The 25955-nt window shown below is 39.2% G+C and overlaps 1 protein-coding gene across 1 annotated transcript in view; it reads left to right on the forward strand.

Moving 5' to 3' along the window:
- Positions 1–25465, forward strand: part of HIBCH (3-hydroxyisobutyryl-CoA hydrolase) — a gene marked incomplete at its 5' end in the record, with an annotated part of 91902 nt that extends 66437 nt beyond the window's left edge. The window contains 5 exons of the mRNA XM_079709893.1: positions 2072–2130; positions 2838–2919; positions 17815–17934; positions 22220–22253; positions 25117–25465. Coding sequence (XP_079566019.1) covers positions 2072–2130; positions 2838–2919; positions 17815–17934; positions 22220–22253; positions 25117–25232 — 411 coding nt within the window. The 3' untranslated portion in view covers positions 25233–25465. The remainder of the gene's footprint in view (positions 1–2071; positions 2131–2837; positions 2920–17814; positions 17935–22219; positions 22254–25116) is intronic.
- Positions 25466–25955: the final 490 nt, after the last annotated feature.

Here is a 25955-nt window from a genome sequence, read left to right on the forward strand (position 1 = left end):
TGAAAATGTGAAATTTGATAGATGTGTGGGGAAACCCTCCATGTGTTTTCCTTTCCTTCTCACTACTACCACATTCACAACACTCCTGACTCCAGACATGTTGGTTTTCCACACATCAGGCAATTCTCCACGACACAAGCTGGGTGTCTTATGATTCCTTTCAATGCTGACACTGTCTACCTGAAGTTCACATCAGATCCCACAACTTAACGGGCCCAGTCCCACAAGATGGACCCTACTTTACACACCAGTCACAAATCCCAGGTTGTCACCTGTACTTCTCACTGACTGGCAATAAATTGGGGTTCTCATGACCCCCTCCTTGGGTTTGATAATTTGCTAGAATGACTCACAGATCTCAGGGAAACACTTAACATTTATTGGTTTATTTTGAAGGATATGAATGCACAGCTTGATGAAGAGATACATAGGGTGAGGTCCAGAGGGGCCTCAAGCCCAGGAGCTTCTGTCCCCATGAAGTTGGGGTGAACCACTCACTCTCCCTGCATGCTCATCAACCTAGAAACTCTCCAAACCCCATCCTTTGGAGTTTTTATGACAGCTTCATTATATAGGCATGATTGATTAAATCATTGACATTGGTGATCGAACTCAATCTCCAGCCCTTTTCCCTTCACTGGAGGTGGAGACGGGGGAGGTGTGGGATTATATAGTGGAGTATGGCACTGCAACTTCCCTAGGTTGGTTTCCCTGGCAACCAGCCCCTATCCTTAGGGCTTTCCTATAGTCACCTCAGTAACATAAACAAAGGTGTGATTGAAAGGGGCTTATTGTGAATAACAAAAGACAGCCATTTCACCTTTATTTCAGGAACCGAAGACAAAAGACCAAATATTATAACAAAAGGTGATCTACTTAGGGATTTTCATGGGTTTTTGGGAGCTGTGAGCCTGGAACAAAAGGCCAAATATATGGACAAAGATCAAATACATATTTTTTATTTTAAATCACAGTATCACAGTAGAGATAATTGTATTTCAGTCCAAGGTACCAAATTCATAAGTACAGGATGGGAGAAATGTAGCCTACAATGGCACCAGTTTTAAAAAAAAGTTCTAACTGCCCAGTGTAAATCACAGCATAACAGGACTGCCCCAAAACTAACCTAGAGTTAGTCCTGTTATTTAAAGCATTGTATCCAAAACAAGGGTATGCGGAACCTTGTTGTACTTTGCTATGATTCAGCCACATCTGCAGCTAAGGTACATGTACCACACTTTAAGAATGACCTTGATAAACTGGAATTTGTACATAAGAAGGACCTGGATTGTGAGGGGACTCAAAACTGCACTGTGTGGGGCTTCCCTGGTGGCGCAGTGGTTGGGAGTCCGCCTGCCGATGCAGGGGACGCGGGTTCGTGCCCCGGTCCGGGAAGATCCCACATGCCGCGGAGCGGCTGGGCCCGTGAGCCATGGCCGCTGAGCCTGCGCGTCCGGAGCCTGTGCTCTGCAACGGGAGAGGCCACAACAGTGAGAGGCCCGCGTACAGCAAAAAAAACAACAAAAAAAAAAAAACTGCACTGTGTGAGAAAAGATTAACTCAAGGGGGATTAACTAGAACTATAAACACGAGAGGGCTGATTTTTGGTTCAAAAAAAATTTTTTTTTTAATTCTAATTATAGTTGTTCAAGCACTTATGAGTTCTTTTCTGAGGTAGTGTTTTTTTTCCCTTGGAGGTCAGTGCTGCAGGGATATTGGGGATGTGGTAGGGATTTCTATATCAGACAGAAATTGGGGCAGGATGACTTCTCAGGTCCCTTGAAATCCTTAAATTCACTGACACACTTTAATGATAACATAATCATATATAATGGCATACAAATAAAAATACAAGAACATTTTTTGCTGTTGATAGTTTAAAGAGCTAGTCTGGAGTAATACATAGTGTCTGAATTTTGAACATATGGTAGTAGTTATTTATGAGACTGGATGTAATTTGAGTGAAAGTTGCAATCTGGCACAAAATATATCATTAAATATGGTGAAAATTTTAAGAATTTTTAAGATTTGAGTTGCTTCAAATTAATTAAAGATTTTTATTTTCAAACAGTCCAAGATTGATCAAGACAAGTCTTTTATACTTGAGGAACACATGGACAAAATAAACAGGTACTTAAAGAGAGGTGTCAGTTATATCTGTTCCTTTGGAAAGACTATATTAAAATTAATTTACTAACTGTAATTGTGCTGTGTTTGATAATGCACCAAATTCTGAGATCAGATAACGCAATGTTTTTTTTAGTTACCTTTGAAAGTAGCTTCCTGCCCACTCCTTCAGGGGGAAGTAAACTCATTATATGTAAGTTATCTGTCATGCTGGTTCATTTTAGTGCAAAACATTTCTTTAATGGGGAAGAGAGTCTAGAAAATAACAATTGAATTAACTTATGTTTTATCATTGTAAAGTCATCTTCTCTGAATGTCTAATCAAGCTGATCAGCAAAAGGTTTTGTGCAATGATTTGAGAGACTGACAGACTGACTTAAACACAAGAGGAGGAAAACTGTTGGAAAATAAGGCAACTATCATTACGTTTTAGAAGTATCAGTTTTTGACAGTTAAGACATCATTTACTTATATATGATAGATGCAAGAAAGCAGAAGAGAAAATGTAGGCTTTATTTCTCATTAGTGAAGGTAGACTGCAAATACCCAGAGAAACAATGTTCTGTTTCATCATCCTGTAATATAGGTTGGAAATTTTTTCATTATTGAAATAGGGTTTAGGGGAAGCCTGTGTTTAGACTCATTGCTATCATGGAAAGAAGAAATCGCTTACACATTGTTGAAATCTTATGTTTCCCTTTTTTTCATAGTTGGTTCTCAGCCAATACTGTGGAACAGATTATTGAAAATTTACAGCAAGATGGTTCATCTTTTGCCCTAGAGCAGTTGAAGGTAATGTATAGATTGTTTCCGCCATGAGAGTGGTGAATTCTTGTGATAGGGAAGCCTCTGAGGGGGGCCAGAGCTCCATGATGGTGACATAGCCCACTGCACAGTTTTTTTTCTGAACTCAGTTGAGCTCCAGAAAGTAGTTCCACAAAACCTTTACCTAAACCCAAATGCCTTGTCTACCTGCTGGATATTGATAACAAAGCTAAGCTGTTTTTAGGTCTTTTGACTATAACAGAGAAGGACTTCATAAGCATGCTTCATCTGCAGTAGTCCTCCTTGTCTTGAGGGAGAAATGTTCAGGGATGTTTTTATTAGAAGGGTTGGATCAGTGGAGAACAGTCACCTTATAATACATTGCAGTTGTGACATTAGTCTGTAAGTTCTATTTAATGTGCAACACATCAGTATATGGTCTTTTTAGCAGTAGGTTTAATAAGAAAGTGATCCTTTCTAAACTAACAAGAGGCTCCATCTACAGCCATAGCCAAGTCCTAAGCAGTATTTCTCAGTGTTAGGTACGCTTTGATCTTTCTTCAACATGACTCAACTGGTAACAGCAGAAGAAAAGCTGTTTTTGTGTAAATGAGTGCATATTGGATACTGACATTCATGGAACTATCATGTGACTGTGAAACTTGTGTATGTTTCCTTTTACTAGAAAGAAAAGGTGGTTTCTCTTTATCTGATAGTATTTTTCAATTTACAGGTATAGTTATAGCATTTCAGTTGTCAGGTAACTTACTGACAAAAAATTTAAATTAAATCTTACCTGTGAAGATGAAAACATTTCCTCATTCTTAAGGGAATATTAATTTGTCTCTTAGGATCTTATTTAGTATTGGAATTCTATTAACTTTCAAGGACAGACATAAATTAGAGTAAGTAGACGAGCCATATATTTCCCTAACTCACAAAGTAATGTTACTGTTAACAGCTTTCAGGAATGTTTGCATAAATGTAGATAACCATTTTATATTTCAAGGATTCTGACTTGAAAGTTGGTTCTCTTGTTTTCAGAGCAATATAGAAACCAGCATTCCTGTTTGTTTGTTTTTTCAGCAATAGGGTTAATTATGCACTTAGCAATTTCATTTGAAAATAGTCATGCAGCACATTACCTCATAGGCTATATATTGAATAGTATAAAAGCAGTACAGATAAGCAACTAACCATATTATTTTAAAACCACTGGCCTACCCCAAAACTGAGGGATAGGACTCAGATGGTCTTCCAGTTTTCCTCCCATTTCTCTGGCGATATGTTTATTCTGCATTCAGAAGAGGGTACTTGGCAAGCCACCCATCAGAGCTAGGATCAGCATAAGCACCCTCGCTGGAAGGACCGATTTTCATTTTTATTCAGTTGACCTGCTCTGTTGAATGAATGTGGCTCCACAGTATTAGTATCTGCTGGGAGTGACATGATGTGGGGATCAGAAATTCCCACTGAGGCTTCCCTGACAGAGACTTAGAAACAGGGCTTCTTTTAATTATGTCAGCCAGAAACACACACCAAGAAACAACCCTGAGGGAGAAGACAGTTGTTAGTGCTTCAGTGACAGGTTTGCAGATCACATGTTTGAGCAACTTTTACAGAAGCTTCTAACACTTGTGTCAGTAAACCTCAAGGATTGCTCCTGACCCTGTGGACTCTTCAGGGATTCCTGTCTTCCTTCTGCAGGTCCCAGTGATCTGGTCTGTATTGATGTTTGAAGTTGCAACCATCTACTCCATGTCTTAGGGGTTCCTTTCTCTCTAGGATTGTCCGTTGGGAAGGACATAATCTTTTTTTTTTTTTTTTTTTAAAGAAGATGTTGGGGGTAGGAGTTTATTAATTTATTTATTATTGCCGTGTTGGGTCTTCGTTTCTGTGCGAGGGCTTTCTCTAGTTGTGGCAAGCGGGGGCCACTCTTCATCGCGGTGCGCGGGCCTCTCACTATCGTGGCCTCTCTTGTTGCGGAGCACAGGCTCCAGATGCGCAGGCTCAGTAGTTGTGGCTCACGGGCCTAGCTGCTCCGCAGCATGTGGGATCCTCCCAGACCAGGGCTCGAACCCGTGTCCCCTTGCATTAGCAGGCAGACTCTCAACCACTGTGCCACCAGGGAAGCCCAGGACATAATCTTTTCAACATACTTGCTTATCATTAAATAAAAACATACAGTTTTTATTTAATCCTTTCTTTAGAGTTTTAACTGCCAGTCACTATAGGATAACATACGGGCTAAAAAAACTGAAAAATATGGGGAAGTGGTAAAGAAGTTCCATCTTTACAACTGATGGAATTTTCGTAGTACCTTATTTTATGGCTTCTAATGTCCTTTCTTAGATTTTCCTCCTAAGTTCCAATACACTTTTTTTTTTCTTTTTTTCTTTTTTTTTTTTTTTGCGGTATGCGGGCCTCTCACTGTTGTGGCCTCTCCTGTTGCGGAGCACAGGCTCCGGACGCGCGGCTCAGCGGCCATGGCTCATGGGCCCAGCTGCTCTGCGGCATGTGGGATCCTCCTGGACCAGGGCATGAACCCGTGTCCCCTGCATCGGCAGGTGGACTCTCAACCACTGCGCCACCAGGGAAGCCCCTTTTTTCTTTTTTTAAATAATGCTGTGGGTTGGAATTCATCAAATCTCCTTTTAATCACTCTTTTGGTGTAGGTTGTTCATGGTGCCAAGCAATCCATGTAAGCTAATGGGATATTTAAATGCCCTGATGGGTAGCTTATATTAGAGAAACCTTAACCAAAGACTCCCATTGCGGTATTCGTGTGTGTGTGTGTGTGTGTGTGTGTGTGTGTGTGTGTGTGTAGTTGTGGTCAAATACATGTAACGTAAAACTTAACATCCGAACCATTTTAAAGTGTATAGTTCAGTATTGTTAAGTATATTCACGTTGTTGTGCAATCAATCTCCAGAATATTTTCAACTTGCATAACTGAAACTTTATACGCATTAAACAGTAACTCCCCATTTCCTTCTGCTCCCAGTCTCTGGCAACCACCATTCTGCTTTCCTTTTCTGTGGATTTGACTACAATGGACAGCTTGCATAGTTGGAATCATACAGCATTTTTCCTATTGTGACTAGCTTATTTCACTTAACCATGACATTTCAGGTTTCACCCATGTTGTAGCAGGTACCAGAATTTCATTCCTTTTTTAAGGCTCAATAATACTCCATTGTATGTTTATGCCACATTTTATTTATCCATCCATCTGTTGATGGGCATTTGGGTTGCTTCTACCTTTTAGGTCTTGTTAATATCGCTGCTATGAACATGGGTTTACAAATATCTGCTTTTAATTATTTGAATACATACTCAGAAGTGGAATTGCTGCATCACATGGTAATTCTATTTTTAAGGTGTTGAGGACTTCCACACTCTTTTCCATAGCAGATGCACCATTTTATGTTCCCACTGACAGCAGTGCACAGAGGTTCCAGTTTTTCTGCATCCTTGCCAACACTTGTTATTTTCTGTCTTTTTTTTTTTTTTTTTTAAATAGCCATCCTAAGGGCTGGGGGAGTGATAGCTCATTGTGGGTTTTTTTTGTTTTTGTTTTTTGGCCACGCCACACGGCTTGCGGGATCTTAGTTCTCTTACCAGAGATTGAACCCGTGCCCTTGGCAGTGAAAGTGTGGAGTCCTAACCACTGGACCACCAGGGAATTCCCTCATTGTGGTTTTAATTTTCATTTCCCTAATGGTTGGTGATATTAAACATCGTTTCATATGCTGATTGGCCATTTATATTTTCTTTGGAGATATGTTTAAGTTCTTTGCTCATTTTTTAATTGAGTTTTGTTGTTGTTGTTGTTGTTGACTTGTAGGAAGTGCTCTCCTGTTTCAATCTCCCTTTTCTGGTAGTGAGACTAGCAAGCTTGCCAAAGTAAAGAAGGTTCTTCAGGGCCAATGAGAGAAGTATTTCTTTTCCAGAATTACAAGTGATGTCAGTAATCAAAGGAATCATGGCTAGAAGCGGTTGAGATGACCTCCCTTGCCTCAACTCTCGGCAAGGATACTAATCCAAGGAAGGAATTTAAATGGGTCACCAGTCCTTAGGAGGGCTGGGGAATGAAGTCCACGGCCAAGAGAGGCAGAGAAACAAGAGCAGAGAGCAGTGAGTCAAATTAGTGTCCAGGAAGGTGGTCCTGAGCAAATGGCCAGGGAAACCAGTGTTGCTTTTGACTTGTCTTTTAGGTGTTTTCTTGCTATTGCTGTAGGATATCCTGCTGTGTTAAAGGCTTAGAGAGAGGGCGTATACTTTCCTTTTCCAGTACTAGAAAACTTTTACTAGATTTTTTGGGATTTCTTCTTTCTAATCACTAATGTGAGATTTATTTATTTTTTTAATTTTAAAATGCTCATTTCATGAAGAGTAAATGAAACTCAGTTTTTACTTGAAGAAGTTTACATACAAGAATATGACAGGCCTCTATAAAGAATTCATGCACTGAAAAATTGGAGGAAAAATAGGAAAACTAAGAAAGATAACCAGGGCTTAGATTTTAAGAAAGAGGAGCAGCAAAGTATTAAAATGAGAAATTAAACTTAAAAGATTATTAATCTTTCTGTAAGCTTTGAGAATTACCTGTATACTGTACTATTTAAAAATAAAGTGACTGATATTCAAGAAAATTGCTACAGGAATTGTTCTGCTGTAAACAACTAGAAAACTGGACAAAACGTATGAAACAAGTATTTGTAGACATTGGACAATGCAGGCAGCACGTGATTCCTGAGAGAAGGGAAACAAACAAGAGAGCCCTAAGATTGACTCAGCTTTCTTCCTGCAGGAGTTTCCAGAATGTTGATCTGTACGTGTTATGGGTAGAACTCCACAAGATCAGGGACAGAGTCACAGGAAAGCAACAGTCTGAACAGTTAGCAAGTCTCACACAGGTCTGGGAAGTGTTCATGTTCCCATCAGCCAGAAGACTTACATTTTAGTAGTGGGCGTAAATTAATACTAGAGTAATACTCGCTCTGAACTCCCAAGGTAATTCAGTGGGGAAAAGATAGTCTTTTCAACAAATGGTTCTGGAACAATTGGATATCCATATGCAAGGAAAAAAAAAAGTTTTTGACTCTTACCTTGCCCTTGTAGGGGAGGAAAAAATTCTCTATCCTCTTAGATCCTCTCGCTGGGCCTAAGAATCAAACTGACATAGACAGATTAACAGGAGAAGAGTGTACAGACTTTATTAAATTTTTACGTGTACATGGGTGTCTGTACAAGAGAATGAGGACCTGAGGAATGACCAGAGCAGGAAGCTTGTATACCTTTTAGACAAAGAAACAATAAATTTGTGAAGAATTGACAAGGCAAATAACTTCTGGCTAGGAGTAGTAAACGGTGAAGAAGTAACTGGGAAGATAAGGGTTAATTCAAGAAGGTTCGTTTGTACAGATTTCTTGGCCCCAAATTCCCTACCTCTGGTGATCAGAATGTCTTCCTTCCTCCTGGCACAGGGAGGGTACCTTTCACATGGGGGTTGCATCTCCTGCTTTCAGGAAGAAAAGCAGGGTCAGAGTGCCCTTCTTACACCTATTGTTTCCCAGGTGCCTTTAACTCAAAATAATCAATATGACAACATGGCGTTATCTTGGGGTGACATGCTTTGAGCTCCTTCACACTATATGCGATACAAAATGTATTATGAACTTAAATGTAAGCACTAAAACTATACCACTCTAAAGGAAAACATAGGAGAAAATCTTGGTAACCTTGGGCTAGCTAAGATTTTCTTTTTAATGCAAAAACCTGAACTGCAGAAGAAAAAAATTGATAAATCTTTATTATAATAAAACACTTTTCCTCTTTGAAAGACACTATCAGAAAAATGAGGAAGCAACAGATTGGGAGGAAGTATTTGTAAAACATGTATCTGATAACAGGACTTTAATCCACCACATATACAATATAAGAATGTAAACAGCACAACTAAAAATGGGAAATCTGGACATGTCACCAAAGAAGATACATGAATGGCCAGGAAGCACATGAAAAAATGCTCAAGATCTTTAATCTTTAGGAAAAGGCAAATTAAAACCACAGTGAGATGTTGCTGTGCATCCATTAGAGTGGCTAAGATTTAAAAGGTTGACAGTACCAACACCAAATGTTGGTAAAGATGTGGAGCACTTACAACTTGCATATTGCTGGCAGGAGAGCAGTTTGGCAGTTTCTTATAAAGTTAAATGTACACTTACTGTAAGATCCAACAATCCCACTTCTAGGGATTTACCCAAGAAAAATGTAAACTTTTGTCCACACGGGTGCTTGTACTCACATGTCCATAGTATACTTTATAATAGCCCCAAACTGGAAACAATCCAATCCCTATTAAGTATTGAATGAGTAAACAGATTGTGATATATTCATACAGTAGAATATTATACTCAACTATAAGAAGGGATGAGCTGATACATTAAACAGCTTGGATGAATCTCAGAAGCATTATGCCAAATGAAAGAAGGCAGACACAAGGACTACCTACTGTGTGATTTTATTTTTATGAAATTCTGGAAAAGGCAAAAACCTGTAGGCCCAGAAAACAAATCAGCTGCCTGGGGATAGAACTGAGGGAAGTAGAACTCTTTGGGGTGATGGAAATGTTCTATATCTTGATTGTGGGGTAGTTGTACAACTGTATACATCTATCAAAATTTATGGACCTATGCACTTAAAATGAGTGAATTTTATCATATGTAAATTACATCTCAGTAAAGCTAATTATTTAAAAAATAAAATGATATGCCAAATTATGTTTAAAAAACAGTTTGACCTATAGAAGTGGGCATTATATTTGCTGAAGGTACCTATTACACTGTGCAGTTAATTGCTATTAATAAGAGTAACTGAATGGCAGTGTTGATGGATGCATTGTTCCTTTGGGAAAGAGTACAATATACCTTAAGGGGAAAATGCATCAATTTATGTAGACAGGAAGAGAAAACAGTTTCCAGTCCACTGATGGAGCTTAGTGACCCTTAAGTGCTATCATGAGCATTTAGGATATCATCAAACAGGAGTACCTGCATCTTTAGATACTGTCTTTTCTTTTTTTTTTGATTGTTAATGCTTTTAAGAAATTACCGGAAAAATCTTAAGGTTGCAAAAAACACTCTTCTTGGACTGGTTCTAAGCCTTTTATGAGAGGAAAGAAATATTAGTGCCCATTTCTTTAAAACAATATGACCCTCCAGAATGGTGAAAAAATATTTAAAAACAAAAATATGTGTGTGAAGCTGCAGTATTCGGTGAAGTAGACCAACTTGTTTAGGTATTTTGTGTTTCTATTGTTTTTTTGGTCAATCTGAACATTTCTGGAAAAGATTTATAGATATAAGTACATAATGTATAAGATGATTATTTAGAAAAATATTCACAATTCATAGCAAAACATAACTCTTAACTACAGTTGATATAAACTAGTTAAAAAAATCAAAGACCTGTTTAACAGACAGGATATAGCAGGGGCTTATGCTGCTTGGTTTTAAAATAACAGATGATGTGATTTACTGTGGCTTAAATTCTACCTTCTACTTAATTTTATTCAATCCCAAGGACAAATGCTAAGAAATATTTCCCTTTTAAGCCTTAAAACAGCACAACAAAGCTTCACATATTTAGTGGCAGTGTTGAACACCATAGAAATGACAGTGTTATTCCATAAAGACCTCTACCTGCTTGTCCCTGTCCCTATTATGTGTCCTTTTCTCTCTACTGCTCCTGTCTTTTTGCTTTATTGAGTGCCATCTATAGCAGACTATAAGCTGCTGAGAAGCTTGCTTACTCCTGTATTTCCAGACACCTGTCACAGAGCATTTCACATGGTAGGTATGATGAATGAATGGGTAAGATGCTGTGCTGCCACTGAGTTTCAAAAATGAAAATTCAGTACCTGTTCTCAGAGGGAGTTCACAATCCAGTGGAATAGACACATAAACAAAATACGGTAAGTGCTACTAAGCTAGAGTCTTGCACAAATTATTGTGGGTGTCCAGAAAATGGTGGAAGGAGTCTTAAAGGCTTCATAGAGGAGACCTCTGAGCAGAGAATAAAAGATGGGAATGAGTTGTCAAGTGGCAAAGGGTATATCAGACAGAACAAAGCACATACTCAAAGGACAAATGTTAGGAGAATTCAGAGCTGGGAACAAGGAGTAAAGTGTCAGAAAATACGGCCAAAAAGATGATTGGAACCAGACTGTGAGGAGCCTTATGTTAAACTAAAGAGCTTGAATTCAGTGAATTTTTTCTGAGTGTGTATGTATTTTAAGAATTCATTTTTTTTGAAGTACAGGAAAGTTATAATGTATAGCTGAAAAATTTTTACAACATAAACATAATGAACACCCAGAATAAATTAGGCACTCGATATGTCTTATTGAGTCCCATCCCAGTCACTACCTCTCCCTAGGCTAACTATATACTGATTTTTAACACCATAGATTTTGTTTTTGAGTTATATATAAAATCATATAGTTTTCTGTCTTTTTCTCAGCATTGTATTTGTGAGGTTCACCAGTGTTGTATGTAGCAGTGGTTTGTTTTCATTGCTTTAAGTTTCCATTGTGTGATATATCACATTTTATTTATTTATTTCTACTGTTCGTGGACATTTGGGGTTGTTTGTAGGTTTTTACTGTTAGAAATAATGCTGCTATGAACAATTTTGTCTGTGTCTTTTGTTAACAAAGATATGCATTTCGGTATATACCCAGGAGTAGTACTACAAAGTCATCACATGTTGTTAAAAGATACACTAAAGCATATTAAGAATTTTGATAGTTTTTTTGAGCAAAAATTGATCTAAATCAGGCAGCACCAAAGCAGAAGTGGTAAGAAAAACTGTACTGATATGAGCTTAGGGGAAGCCTTTTATGCAGAGGAGGTGGAAGCAAAGCAAGGAAATATTGATTGGCTGTAGCTTAAGCAGTTGCTTTAGTTGGGAAAGGCTTTGGCTATTTATGATCGGCTGTCCTTAGGTTTCGATTTTTAACCTTGAGGCATTACAGGCTTAGATTTTGGTTTGCTTACAGTCTACTAAAGCATTAAGGGCACCTCAGTTAGATGGCCTCTGTTTAATTTAAAGCATGTACATTTATCTTAGTAGTTACTGTCAAAAAGTTTTCCAATATGGTTGTACCAATTTACATTGGATACTAAGTTGCTCTACATTCTCACCAACACTTGATATTATTTGTCTTTTTCATATTCGTCATTCTGGTGTAGGTAAAATAGCATTGCATAGTGGTTTTAATTTGCATCCATGATGACTAATGGGGTTGAGCATCAATTCATACCTTTATTGGCTGTGGTATCCTTCCTTGCGAAGTGCCTATTGAATCTTTTTTATTATTACTGTTAATTTGTAGGAATTATTTCTATCTTCTGCTAATTAAGTCCTTTATCCAGTACAGGTACTACATATATCTTCCTCCTGTTACTTGCCTTTTTTCTATCGTAATCGTGGCATTTATTGAACAGAAATTTTCTGTTCAAAATTTGGAGAAGGTTTCCTGAAGATTTGGGGCAGATCCATAACGGTTCATAAATGAGAGATTTCATTACAAACTCTTTACATTAACCAACTATAATGTAGAACAGGAGTTTGTTATTTTGGGGTTTTGAGATCTGTTGTTTTAACTATGTTTATGTTCTTATGGCCTTTTAAAAAAGTGATTGGATATACTATTTTAGATTTTTCTTAAGTTAAAAATCCAACTATATAAAGTGTTTCTAATTATAGTATTCCTTAGTTTTTTATTTTCTAAGTGTCATTTGCCCTCGTAGAAAACATTGTTTCTACTCAAAATGTTTTCTGTATGCTTTCAAATAATTTGTTTTGACCTGTTTTGCCCTGATTTATTTCTCTTGTGCCTTGCAAGTATTTTAAAGTATCAGCTATTCAAATTAAATAATTTTCTATAGTATAATATGAGCAAATGATTTATCCTTCTCCTCTGACCTCTATAATGTACATTGAACACTTCTTAAGTGGTTACTGTCTGTGGCTTATTTTATTTATTTATTTTTTTTTTTGCGGTACGCGGGCCTCTCACTGTTGTGGCCTCTCCCGTTGCGGAGCACAGGCTCCAGACGCACAGGCTCAGCGACCATGGCTCACGGGCCCAGCCGCTCCGCGGCATGTGGGATCTTCCTGGACCAGGGCACGAACCCACGTCCCCTGCATCGGCAGGCGGACTCTCAACCACTGCGCCACCAGGGAAGCCCTGTCTGTGGCTTATTTAAACTTTTATCTTGATGGCATTTTTAACGGTTCAATGAAAGTTTTTACAAGTAGTGAATTTGGTTTTTTAATGGAATGATTAGAAAGTTCATCTCATAATATATTAATAGATTGGAAATATGCTGTAGCCATTTTTCAGAGGAGAGCAAAATTACACCCATTTGTATTTTTCCTATACCTTTATGTATTCTTTTGAGTTAGATGAAGAATAAGCTAATTTGTTGCCTTTAATTAACTTCTTAAGCTTTCATTTCCTGTTCATTGTCTTTATCCTGTATGTAATGTAAGTCAGTATCAGCTCTATTTTTTAATGCATTTTTAAAAAGTAAAATGGGGCTTCCCTAGTGGTGCAGTGGTTGAGAGTCCACCTGCCAATGCAGGGGACACAGGTTCGTGCCCCGGTCTGGGAAGATCCCACATGCCACAGAGCAGCTGGGCCCGTGAGCCATGTCCACTGAGCCTGCGCATCCGGAACCTGTGCTCCGCAACGGGTAAGATTAAAACTGGCAGAGCCTAGACTTTTAAATAATGTTATACATGATATACTTTTTTATAAAGGAAAGAACTCCAGAGATCATTTTCTAAGATCAGTTAGTGAATCAGAGAAATAGTTGTTATAGCCCTTGAGTCAACTCTGAGTCCTACTTGGTAGAAATTTTCTAATTGTAATCAGTAGGCTTGTTGAATACTGTTTTTCTCTTGATAATTCATGTCAGACTATATATTATTGAGTGTTCTGGTAGACTCCTGAGGAGAGGGTCAGAGGCATTATCCTGAGTTTTCCTTTTGTGGTAAATTTCGTAGGACTTACTAAATAAAACTTAACCAAAAGAAGCGTTCCTAGGATTCTTACCCAGAAGGCAGTGATTATAGTGCTCATAATGCTTTGAGTGCAAGGACCGTGTGCTGTTGATTATTGTCTCCCCTGAAGTGTCTAATGCATAACAAATGCTCAGTAATATTGTTGAATTGAGATGAGAATGTGAATCATTTGATAAAAATAAAGGAAAAAAGAAGTTGGCTATTTGATATACAGGAGACAGCTAATCTTTAAAGGGTCAGATAAATTGGTTAGAACACTGACCAGTGTTCCTCTAATACGCAGAAATGTGTCCATTCAGTTAGTTGTATGGGTGGGCGCAGGGTTGTATCCATACACATTTCTGGCTTAGCTGAAGATCCAAGGTCCTAATCATTATCAAAATTTCCAAAACAGTCTGTGTTCCCTTTATCATGAATGAAGCTGTGTTAGCTCCTTTAATGCTCTTCCATCATCCCTTCTTTGATTCCTCTAACACGGGGGTCCCAAAGCCCTGGGCCGCAGACTGGTACCAGTCCTCGGCCTGTTAGGAACCGCACAGCAGGAGGTGAGCGGCGGGCGAGCCAGCGAAGCTTCATCTGCCACCTTCCATCACCCCCCATCCCTGGCGTTACCACCTGAACATCCCCCCCACCCCGTCGTGGAAAAATTGTCTTCCACGAAACCAGTCCCTGGTGCCAAAAGGGTTGGGGACCACTGCTCTAATATGTCCCACTTCCTTGTCAAGGGAAACATCCCCATCTGTGGTCTTATTTCATCCTTTTCTGCCTACTCTAGGAACTAATTGCATCAGCCATCTCCCTCTTTCAGTATCTTCAATTTTACCTTCTTGAGTTAGTGGCATATTTTCTTCTATCATTTTGAAAGCTTTCCTACCCTTACAAAAAAGCCTTCCCTTGACTCTGTTTTCCCTCAAGCTACTCTCCTGACTTTGTCTTCCTCTTTGCCATTGAAATTACACAAACAAGTTTTTCTTTAAATAAAGAAATTTATTTATTATTTATTTATTTATTTTTGGCTGCATTGGGTCTTCGCTGCTGCGCGGGCTTTCTCTAGTTGCTGAGAGCGGGGGCTCCTCTTTGTTGCAGTGGCTTCTCCTGTTGCGGAGCATGGGCTCTAGGCGCGTGGGCTTCAGTAGTTGTGGCTCGTGGGCTTCAGTAGTTGTGGCTTGTGGGCTTCAGTAGTTGTGGCTCGCGGGCTCTAGAGTGCAGGCTCAGCAGTTGTGGCGCACGGGCTTAGTTGCTCCGCAGCATGTGGGATCTTCCTGGACCAGGGCTCGAACCCATCTCCCCTGCATTGGCAGGAAGATTCTTAACCACTGCGCCACCAGGGAAGTCCCCACAAACAAGTTTTTTTTTTTTTTTTTTTTTTTTTTGCGGTACACGGGCCTCTCACTGTTGCGGCCTCTCCCGCTGCGGAGCACAGGCTCCGGACGCGCAGGCTCACTGGCCATGGCTCACCGGCCCAGCCGCTCCGCGGCACGTGGGATCCTCCCGGACCGGGGCACGAACCCGCGTCCCCTGCATCGGCAGGCGGACTCTCAACCACTGCGCCACCAGGGAAGCCCACAAACAACTTTTTATTCACCTCTTCACCTGACACAATGTCATCTCCTCCATCTTTGTTCTTTTTGACGTTTATTCAGCCTTTGACCTTCTTGACTACTTTTATAGCCTCATATAGTATGAGGAGGCAGGCTTTGGAGCTGGCTGGCTTAGGTTTGGATTCCTGCTCTGTGTGACCTTGGACAAATTCATGAGTCTGGTTTCCTCATTTGTAAAATGTGCATATGTGTGAACATACTTACCTGAGAGCTAAGGAAAATGTGCTCAATAAATGTTCCTTCCCTTCTCTGATTTGCTTGCTTTCTGACACATTGCACTATCCTGTATTGCCATGCTATTTATGAGGTGGGTAATATTTATTATCTTCATTTCACAAATGAGGAAGCTAAGGTCAATCATGTAGGAGGTAGTGGAGCTGAGATTCCACCTCAGAGCCGTCTCACTCTAGCGTCCAAAACCTTAGCCTCTGTGCTGAAGTGCCAGCATATTGAGTGGTTGGAGACTACAGTTTCTTCTTCTATTATATCTGTCTTATGAAAACATCTTTTAATATTTCATGAAATGTCTGAACCAATGGAGCTTTTTAAATGAAATTTTCTTCCCATTTTTTTTTCTAGTTTGTGTATATGGCACAAGCACAGACAACTGGGGACCTTAAGTGGCCTTTCTTATGAAATTAATTGGTAGCCAGGTGAGGAAGTATAGCGAGAGACAGAGTTTTGTGTCTAGATGGCACATAAAGTACCAAACTAAGAATTGAGGACATAGGCAGTTAATCCTGACAATAGTCCTGAGTGAGGTACATAATTGTGAGCTTGCACACCGCAGCCCTGTTGGAAAGGGAATTGTAGCTTCATTGTTTTTGCAGACTAGAAAAGATAGAAGGTAGCTGTGTCCCTCCCTTAAGTACACCTTTTAGCATTGTGAATGAAGTTCTTCTAGATCTTCATTGTGATAACATGAGCATTGCTCTGACCAGAGAAAACTACTGGGTTTGGCAATAAAATGGACCCATTACCTACTTGCCTATGGAAAAGATGGGCCCCCAGTACAGTATGCGGACTGCTGCAGGGTGCCATCATCCTTGTGGCCTGCAACCAGAAGGGTGAGAACATGGGGCATTGAATGGGATCATGTCCATACAGCACTGAGGGCAGAAGCATGAGTTCCTGCGAATATGAACTCGATTCATAAAAGACTTAATTGTTTCTCTCTCCTTCTCATCTTCTCTTCAGCATTGTGGCTGTAGGTAGGGTACTAATCTTCCCTCAACTTTTCCTGTACAGTAGTCATCTATTTAAGCTCTGGCAACTGCTTGATAAGATATTGCCCTACCCACTCAGTCTGTTCTCTGAATCTGTTGCCCGATTTGAGGATGATACAAAGAACCTGGAATCTTGATGTGGGGAGTTCTTTGAACTCAAAAAGTGAAATTCATGCCTTTGAGACAGTCGCTCAACAACATGCCTGAAAACTATATATTGCAATTATAAAGGAAAGGGGAAAAAAAAAAAAAAAAAAAAGGAAAGGGCAAGCCTCAGATTTATACGCATGTAATGGGACCTCCTGCAGCAGCTGTTGTATTCACAGCCATACACGTGTATTGGAATATCAGTAATAGCATCTTTAAATTCAGAAGGAAGTGGCGTAGCATTGTAGCCAAGGAGTCAGGCCTATATTTCTTATTTTATCAAATATTTAAGTACTAGAGAAGACCACGTCACAATACCTTGAATTATTGTCTCTCTCTTTACTTCCAAGGTAAGTGGATTTATTTTTACCTGAAGACTATAGTTCAGTTAAGACACTTTTCTAGAGTTACAAAGTGGGAAGGAAGAGCTACTGTATTTCTGCTCTTTCACTTTCTTTATATTATAAAGTGAAATGTCTGTCCTCTGATACATTAGTGCTTTGTGAGATGTGTATTTTATTTAGGCATAATCACTGCTTGCTTATTACACAGTCGAGATGATAATTTATGTCAGGCAGGCTACAAAATGTAGATGTACTTTATTACTTCAGTTATGGGTATAGGATTTATTCCACTTGTAGAATGATCTGTTTTGTTGTACTGGATTAGAAATTTTTGTTTGGTGCTTTGGCAGGATTAGGCTAAGGCATAATTTTATTTTTATGGGACTTTGTTGTATGAAAGTATTGTTAAGGAGCAAATTTTAATATGATTATATCAAAACTCAGCTAGTTTATTATAAGCAGTAAAGGAACTATTGGGCTAAAACTAGTAAATTTTTTCTCTAATAGGTAATTAATAAAATGTCTCCAACATCCCTAAAGATCACACTAAGGCAACTCATGGAGGGGTCTTCCAAGACCTTGCCGGAAGTATTAACTATGGAATATCGGCTGAGTCAAGCTTGTATGGTAAGAATTTTTCTTTAAAGTATTGTCATTTTCTAGTTATGAAAGTCATATATGTTCATTGTAGAACATATAAAATATAGAAAATTTATAAACAAGAAAATGGAAACTATCTATAAATCTACTCTATGAAAATACAACAGACCAGTTAGCTTAAGGCACGTGGGAATATTGGTCACAGATTGTTAATAAGCCTTTATGAAACAGCCGTTACCTTTGCATGTAATTGTAAGAAGGACTCTAACCTCAAGTGAAATTCAGAATAGAAATTTTAACCATTTTTCAGGCATAGTCTCTGACCTTGGGCAAGAAGCATAAATTCTCTAAATCTAAATGCACAAAGGGAGGTTATTAGTCTATTATATGTTTTAATTAATAGATTAGCATTGAAAATACCATTATAGATACACTTAAAATAGGCAATAATCACATAGAATATTATTGAGTTCATGAAATATTTCAGAGTCATAGTGATTTATTCTTCCAGATAAACCCTTTTTTTTTTTTTTTTTTGCGGTACGCGGGCCTGTCACTGCTGTGGCCTCTCCTGTTGCGGAGCACAGGCTCCGGACGCGCAGGCTCAGCAGCCATGGCTCACGGGCCCAGCCGCTCCGCGGCACGTGGGATCCTTCTGGACCAGGGCACGAACCCCCGTCCCCTGCATCAGCAGGCGGACTCTCAACCACTGTGCCACCAGGGAAGCCCCCCCAGATAAACTCTTAAAAAAATTTTTTTTTAATTAATTAATTTATTTAGGCTGTGCCGGGTCTTTGTTGTGGCATGTGGGATCTTTTAGTTGCGGCATGCAGACTTATTAGTTGCAGCATGTGGACTCTCAGTTGTGGCATGCAGACTCTTCAGTTGCAGCATGCACGTGGGATCTAGTTCCCTCACTAGGGATCAGACACAGGCCCCCTGCATTGGGAGCGCAGAGTCTTACCCGGTGGACCACCAGGGGAGTCCCCAGATAAACTCTTTTAAAGCAGAATTATCTCTTTTGTGTTATGTGTAGAGGACCCTTAGATTAATACGCTCATGGCCTAAAGGAAATATTATGTTTACTAACTAGAAAGCAGACATACCTAACGGTCTTTGATGTCCTGAAATAGTGAAGATATTCAAAATAGTTCATCCAACCATAAATTAAGCTTTATTAGTCATATATTGAGGTCACTCGATAGGATGTAAATGTCAGCTGAGGTCTTCTGTTTATTATGAGTAGGTACTATGCTAGGCACTTTACGTGCATTCTCTCAGTTAAATATTACACTATCTGTAGAAGGCAGGAACTATTATTGCTTCCACTTTACAGATGAGGAAACAGTGGCATAGAAAAGTAACCTGCCTAAGGTGGTGCAGCTGTTAAGTGGCAGAGACATGGCGTGTGAAACCAGATGGTCACGCTCCTGACCCCTACCCGGTACACTTCACCCAGTCCGTTTTTCACTGTACATTTAGGGTACTGCCTGGATTGATTGAGTCCCTCCTTCCTTCATTCTCTCAGCAAATATGTTTAGCTATGTGCCAGGCACTGTGCTAAGTATTATGCTGTTGTATGTCCTTGTTCTCATGGGATTTATAGCCTCCTGAGACTATAAAGAACAAGTAAACAAAATAAGTAAAAGAATTACAAATTGTGGTAAGTGCTCCAGAGGAAAACCTACAGGGTTGGTGATAGAATGATGTGAGGACAAGAGGGAATGGGGGAAGCAAAGGGAAACCTTTAAATAAGTAGGTCCAGGAAGACATCTTTGAGATGTCAGCTCATCAGTGACCTGAAGGGTGAGAAATGGGAATGTTGAAAGCCTCCTGGGTTTCAGCAGGGGGTGATTTGGTTTTAGGAAGGTAATTATTGCTACTGAATGATCATGGGGTTGGGGAGGGGATTCAGAGTGGATGTAGAGATCAGACATGAGTTTACTGCGGTAATCCAGGTGCAGAATAGTAGTGGCGTAGACTAGAGTGGCAGTGGAGAGAAGTAAATGGATTTCAGACAAATGTAGGAGATAGAATTGATAGGCCTTGATGGATATGAAGTAAAGAACACATTTAGGAGCTGGAGCTTAGAGGTGTGGGTTAGAGATTTAAGTCTGAGAGACATTACGCCAAGTAAAAGAACACTTTGGAGGTTTATTTATTTACTTAACAAATAAGAGTGCTTACCATGTGCTAGGCACTAATACATAGGTAAGCAAAACAGAGACATCCCTGCCCTCCTGGAACTTACTTTATAGTGGGGGAGATAGACTATAAACAGATAAATTTGTAAAATATGTATGTAGTATATTATTACAGGTGCTAAGGAGCACAAGTAAATCGGGAAGGAGGGTATGGAATACAGGGGGATAGGAGTTGAACTTGTAGATACGAAGACCAGAGAAGACCTCACTGAGATGATGTTCTTTGAGTGAAAACCTGAAAGAAGTGTGGGAGTGAGCCATGCACCTATCTGGAGGGCCCCTGACGTACAGAGCTCTGAGGTGAGGGGTGGCCTTTCTGTTCTAGGAACTGCAGGGGGGCCTGGCTGATGGAGTGGGGCAGGGGTGGTCGGTGAGTGAGAGAGAAAGGAGGTCAGAGCGGACAGCGTAGGGAAGGGCTGTGCAGAGCATACATGGCCGTGGAGGTCTTTATAAGACTTTGGCTTTTGTTCTGAGTAAAATGGGAAGGCACTGGATGTTTTTTGAGCAGAGGAGGGACAGGATCTTATTTTTAACAGAACTGATCACTCAGGCACTGATGTGTTGAGTTTAGAGTGGATAAGATCATATAGGAGAATGAGCAGTGGAAGAGAAAATGGACAGAGGTGGGAGAACCAGGAGAGCGTGGTGTCATGAAAGCAGGAGAGGAGTGTGTCAAGGAGGAGGGAACACTGCCACAGCCTCTAGCAGACGAGGATGAAGGCATGCTTTGCGTTTGGCAATACTGAAGTTACAGGTGACTTTGGCAAGCCATCTCAGGGGTGTGTTGAGGCAGAAGTTGCAGTGTGGTAAGCTGGAGGGGAAGTGAGTAAATGGGATGTGAAGAATTGAAGACTGTGTTCACAATGCTTTCTTCTTGAAACAGAAATAGGGTAGAAGCTGGGACTGTGGAATTAAGTGAGATTTCCTTTGGAAGATACTAGAACATGTTTGTAAATGATTGGGAATGAGCCAATTGGGAAAAAGGATTATGTCGATGATACTAATAATAGTTAACATTTACTGAACACTTACTATGTGTCAGATGCTGTGCTGGAATGTGGATTAAGATAATCTTAGGATAGATGTGTTGATATTACCATTTCATATAAGGAAACTGGGAGTTAGAGAAATGACTAGCCCAAGGTCACATAGTAACTGTGTAGTAGAGCCAGGAGGTGAACCCAGGACATTTGAACTGCATGCACTCAACCACTAAGTTATACTGCCTACATTAAGGATGGCAGGAAAAGAGAGACAGGTGACCTTCTCAGGCTTAGTCCTTGAGAAGAGGGCATATGAATGGGAAGGCAGGGGAGGATTGGCCTTTGGCAGGGGTGGGTCCCTTCCTCTTTAGACGGGAAAGGGAAGGCATGTGCAGATGGCTGTAGTTGGGCTGCAGATGTTTTAGTGGGAAGAAGAGAATGTTCTGTCTTAGGGCGTCTTTTTTTCTTTTTTTAAAATAAAGTAGAAGGTTAACTCATTAGCTGGAGAATATAGTGTAAAGAGTAGAACTTGCTAGGGGAAGAGGTTGAGGGGACAGAAGACAGTTGAAGTCATTACCTTGCAGTGGGGGAGAGAACATGGATCGTGAGGCAGTTTTCCATGCCTGTTTGAGGTTTGTGATCATGAATTTTAAACGAAGCCAGTCACAGTAGTATGATTTTTCTGCAGTAAGATTTTAGCTGCTCGAACACAGGCAGAGGTAAATAGTAGGGTTCAGCTGGTGCTGAGATTTTGCCAAGATAGAATAAAGGGCTGGGGGAAAGGCTTGAGGGAGATAAGGGCATTTTCAAGAAAAAAAAAATGACCGCATTAATGAACTGGGGAAACTGGGCTGGATGAAGAGCAGAGTGAAGCCAGAACAAATGGTGAGAAAGTCGCGTAGATCAGTGGAGCTCAGTTAAATCAGGGATTTGTAGCAGTGTAGATATTTGAGCAAATAAGAATAGGAGGAGGTGATCAGAGTGGGTTCTCAGAGGTGGTCCAGTCTCTGAATGTCGTGGCTCAGGGTGTGGCCACGGAGTGGGGGCTAAAGTGGCTGGAAGAGAGGAGATGATCAGGAATGAAGATGCCCAGAAATTCCGCATTTAATCTTGATTTTCTTTCAGAGAGGCCATGACTTTCATGAAGGTGTTAGGGCAGGTAAGTGACAGTTGTTTCCTTCCTGGCTATTATGGAAATAGGATTTTTGAGCAGATACTGTTAAAAAAAAAAAAAAGATGATGGTTGTTTGATTAGTGAAAATCAAACTTTTATAAAAATTGCAAAGTTTGTTTTTTTAAAAAATATTACCAACTGGCATATGAGGGAAGACCAGTCTTTGAAGCCAGTATTGTTTAAAAAATTCCAATAATGTGGCCACCGCTCCCTAATGTATATATAAGAGGTAATCCTGCTCCTACAGTCACATGGGCTCCCTCTGCTAAGTGCAGCATGAGTTTGTAAATTCATTCTGCTGCTGAAGCCTTTGCAAGGTACGTTTATTCTCCTGCAGAAAGGCCTGAAGTCCCCTCTAAAATCCCAGCTGTGTTGGACCCTACAATCCACCTCTTTGCCTGAACCTAGCAGTTAAACAGTGACATTGAGAAAAAAACATATGGCATAATTAGTAACATCTGCTACTATTATTTCTATTTTTGCTTATAATCTTCAAAGTAAGAATATTAAGAAAAAGCAAGTGAAGTAGTTGATTTTTTTTTGTTCCTAGCAAATCTGCAACCATTTCTTTTTATGTATAAGTCCATATGCCTATAAATAGTAGCTGTCATTTATGTTGTATAAAATGAGTTCTTTCACTCTGCTTGTATTTTACATATCTAATTTTCTTATGTTTTTATTTATCACTTTAATATAGTACAGACTCTAGATATACTTTATCTGAATAAAAGGTTATGCTCTCTGAGCTGTAAGCTTCAATAAACACTGGTCACTGTGGTAGAATTCTCTTCATTTCTGGCATGATATAGTATAAGAAAGAAACAAATCCTTTTAGAGGACACGTGGAGTTGAGTCAGAGGAAATGGCTATATGTTTTATAGAAAACATGCATTCATCCTACTAATTCCTTGCAAATTCTTTCTGCATGTGGATCAGAGCTTAGACCTCTGATTTTAGGAGGACCTGTGTGCTACTTGGATTATGTTGCTAAAGTATTCATTCATTATATGTTATAGCAGCCCTTCTTAAACTTAGAAAAGAAAGGTATTGTTTTTTAGATATACTGTCAATTATTTTAAGGAAAAAGAGCTGAAACCAAGCAGCATCAAAGTTCTGATTCATAGCCCAGGTGCTTATCAAGCTACTTTTTAATGAAGAGAAAGTATGTAACCTCATCTTTCAGCATAACCTCTTTATTCAGAAAGCAGTATCTATTCTGGGTAAAACTGTTAAGATGTTCTTACATAACCAAATGTTTGCTACAATTTGCTAATTATAAAGTATGTTACCAAATTAGATGAAATAACTATCAAATTAGGGGAATGGCTGTAAAAAAATTCTTACTTTTAACATCTGGAATAAACTTCTTCCTTTAGAAGAATTTACAGAAAAACATTTTTTAAAGGATTATCTCAGAAGAGCTAGAGAGCTACCGACTGGAATTTGAGTGGGTGCCTCATGAAACCTGAAAAACCTGAGTTGTCTGCATGGCAAGAACTTGTTTTATCTATGCTAGAATAAAAATTTTGTTAGTTTGAAATTAAATAACATGCAAATTTGATTAATATTCTCTTCCCATTTGACCTTCAGTGTGCTGTCAAGGAGGTAGATAGCATTGACCCAGAGGGCTTTTAGGGAAGAGATTCTTGTAGAAAGAATGCTCCAGGATTGTTTGTATTTACTCTGTCCAGGGAATGTAAAACTTTCAAACTGGCAGGGATCATAACATCAGTGTTCAGTATCACCACTGATCTGACACTGGAATCCTAGGGTTAGGCAGCCAAACCTTGAAAACCTCCAGTATCCACATTTACTTATGCATAAAGCCCCCTTCCCTCTACCTTCTGAGGCAGCCTACTGCCTTTGGTTCCCAGATTGCTTCTTTAACTATTTCACCTTTTAGTGATTAACTCATTTTTTTAGGTTCACTGTAGACTTTGTATGTTTAAATACTTTAATTCCCCACAAGAATTACGCACATTTTAAGCATGGCTGAAATTCCTTACCACAGCCAGACTAGGTACAGCCCCATTCTCTTTCTTTTTTGTTTTTAATTTTTTGAGATAATTGTAGATTCAAAAGAAGTGTAAAAAATAATATGGAGAGATCCTGCATACCCTCCACCCAGTTTCCCAAATGGTAACATTTGTATAACTGTAGTATACTATCACAACCAGGAAATTGACATTCTCCTCCCTTTTTAACGGAGGTTATGGATTGATTGCCTCATACTTAAAATCCTGTGGGGATACTATGTGGCTACACCAAGTGATGACTACACTGAAATAAGAGAAGCAGAGCTTCTCATGATAACCTGCAGGTGGTCTGGTATTTTAATTCAGTGTGAGCTAGAAGATTCAGCAAAACAGTTGTATCCACATTTAATTATGCATAAAGTCCCTTTCCTTGTACCTCAAGTAATTTTCCTCTCAGTTCAATGTGGAGGAGGTTAGAAGACAGATCTGGGCCCTCCTCCCTCTCCTGCCTTCCCTTTCAGCCGCACCAACTGTGGTTTTAGCTCTTTTATAAAGAGCTAAAGAGAGATTTCATTTATGATATTATTAGAAAAAGAAAAAAAAAGTTCTAAGGCTTAAACCACTGGATTAGTTCAGCAGACTGTATTCAAGCTAGAGACATCAGGCTTAGCAGGTGAGGTCATCATCCAGTTCTGTGAGGGCTTAATTTAAGGGGAAAAAGAAAAAGGAACACATACAAAAATTTCAACTTTGCAGAAGAAGATGTGCTATAGAAAAATATGCCTAGTCCAAGGTAGTTTGTGTCAATTCAGTAATTAAAATCTGGTAATACCAAAGAGAATACTAATGTTTCTTATGTCTTTACTTGACAGTTTTAATAGATAAAGACCAGAGTCCAAAGTGGAAACCAGCTGATCTAAAAGAAGTTACTGATGAAGCTTTGAATAATCACTTCAAATCTCTGGGAAGTAATGATTTGAAATTTTGAAGAAACTGGATTTTTAAAGTATTATTTTGGAGCAGAGTTGGCAAACTATGGCACATGGGCCAAAGCCAACATGCTGCCTTTTTTTTTTTTATTTCATATATCCCTCAGCTAAGAATGGTTTCTGCATTTTTAAATGGTTGGAGAAAGAAATCAAAGACCAATATTGCATGGCATGTGAAAATTACATGAAATTCAGATATCATTGTCCATAAATAAAACTTTATTGGAACATGGCTTTACTCATCTGTTGACATATCTGTGGCTGCTTTGAGTAGTTGCAGTAGAGATTGTAAGGCCTGCAAAGCCTGAAATATTTACTGTCTGGTCCTTTTCAGAAAAATTTTGCCAGCCCTATTTTAAAAGATGGGAAAATTTGAAGGTCTTTAGAGATTCTTGAGTTAGTATATCTAATTGAAATGGAAACTTTATGTTTTGGCTTAGGGTATTGGTTTTTAATGTTGATTAAGTAAACTTATGTATAGGTTATAAAAAATAAAAACTCTGAAATTTTTTTGGATACTGTGTTAACACTTCATAGAATTTTCTCCATATATAAATCTATTTTAAAATAATTATGAGTTTCTGTAGCTGAAGTGTTCCTTTTATAATGATAGAAATCTCAGGCAAAGAGAAAAGGTTATTATGAGGTTGTCTTTCCAGTATTATCAACTCAGCCTTGGCTTTTTCTGAAGTTAACCAGAATCTCTTGCTATGGGGAAAGTA

This window comes from Hyperoodon ampullatus, assembly GCF_949752795.1.
Source record: "Hyperoodon ampullatus genome assembly, chromosome: 8".
NCBI lineage: Eukaryota > Metazoa > Chordata > Mammalia > Artiodactyla > Ziphiidae > Hyperoodon > Hyperoodon ampullatus.